Source organism: Apaloderma vittatum, unplaced genomic scaffold (assembly GCF_000703405.1).
Source record: "Apaloderma vittatum isolate BGI_N311 unplaced genomic scaffold, ASM70340v1 scaffold4216, whole genome shotgun sequence".
Classification (NCBI taxonomy): Eukaryota; Metazoa; Chordata; class Aves; order Trogoniformes; family Trogonidae; genus Apaloderma; species Apaloderma vittatum.
In genome coordinates, this window is record NW_009721090.1 from 10,922 (window position 1) to 11,515 (window position 594).

The 594-nt window shown below is 64.0% G+C and overlaps 1 protein-coding gene across 1 annotated transcript in view; it reads right to left on the reverse strand.

The window, feature by feature from the left end:
* The window catches only part of IL10 (interleukin 10), a 2,881-nt gene that overhangs the window by 554 nt on the left and 1,733 nt on the right, over positions 1-594 (reverse strand). Inside the window, exon 4 of the mRNA XM_009871224.1 lies at positions 445-579. Coding sequence (XP_009869526.1) covers positions 445-579 — 135 coding nt within the window. The remainder of the gene's footprint in view (positions 1-444; positions 580-594) is intronic.

The window sequence follows — 594 nt, forward strand, 5'->3', positions numbered from 1 at the left end:
CCCGCGGGGCAGCGGCTGAGGCTGATTTGCACCGTGCACCCATGAACGGAGCCTGGCGAGACCCGAGCATGGACCCAAAACCCTTTCCCAGCCCTGGGTGCAGGCAGCCCCGCGGGGCTCTCTGCCCGGGACAGGGCTCGTCCCGTCTGACTCAGCCTGCACCAGACTGGGGTTTTGGGAGGTTTCGGGACGCATCACCCCAGAAATGTCACACTGCATGTAAGACACAGAGTCTCCCTCTCTCCCCATGTCTCTTCAGCCTGCCTGGGCTGGCTGCAATTAAGTGGTGCTGCTGAACACCATTCGTTATTTAACTGCTGGAAGCCTGGAGGGCTCGGAGAAACCCCACGTTTGTGGATTCTGCCTCCCCCAAGAGCTTCTCCAACGCCCCTGCTGCTGGGGAGACCCAGCACCCCCCTCCCCGTGGCGCTGAGCCCCACTCACACAGCGCCTCATCGTCGCCTTCAGGCTCAGCAGCAGGTTGCCCAGGTCGTCCACGCTCTGCTGGTGGTGGCTGCCGGTCCTCCTGGCGCTGGGCAGGACCTCCTCCATGTAGAACCGCATCATCTCCGACACCGACTGGCAGGCGGCGCC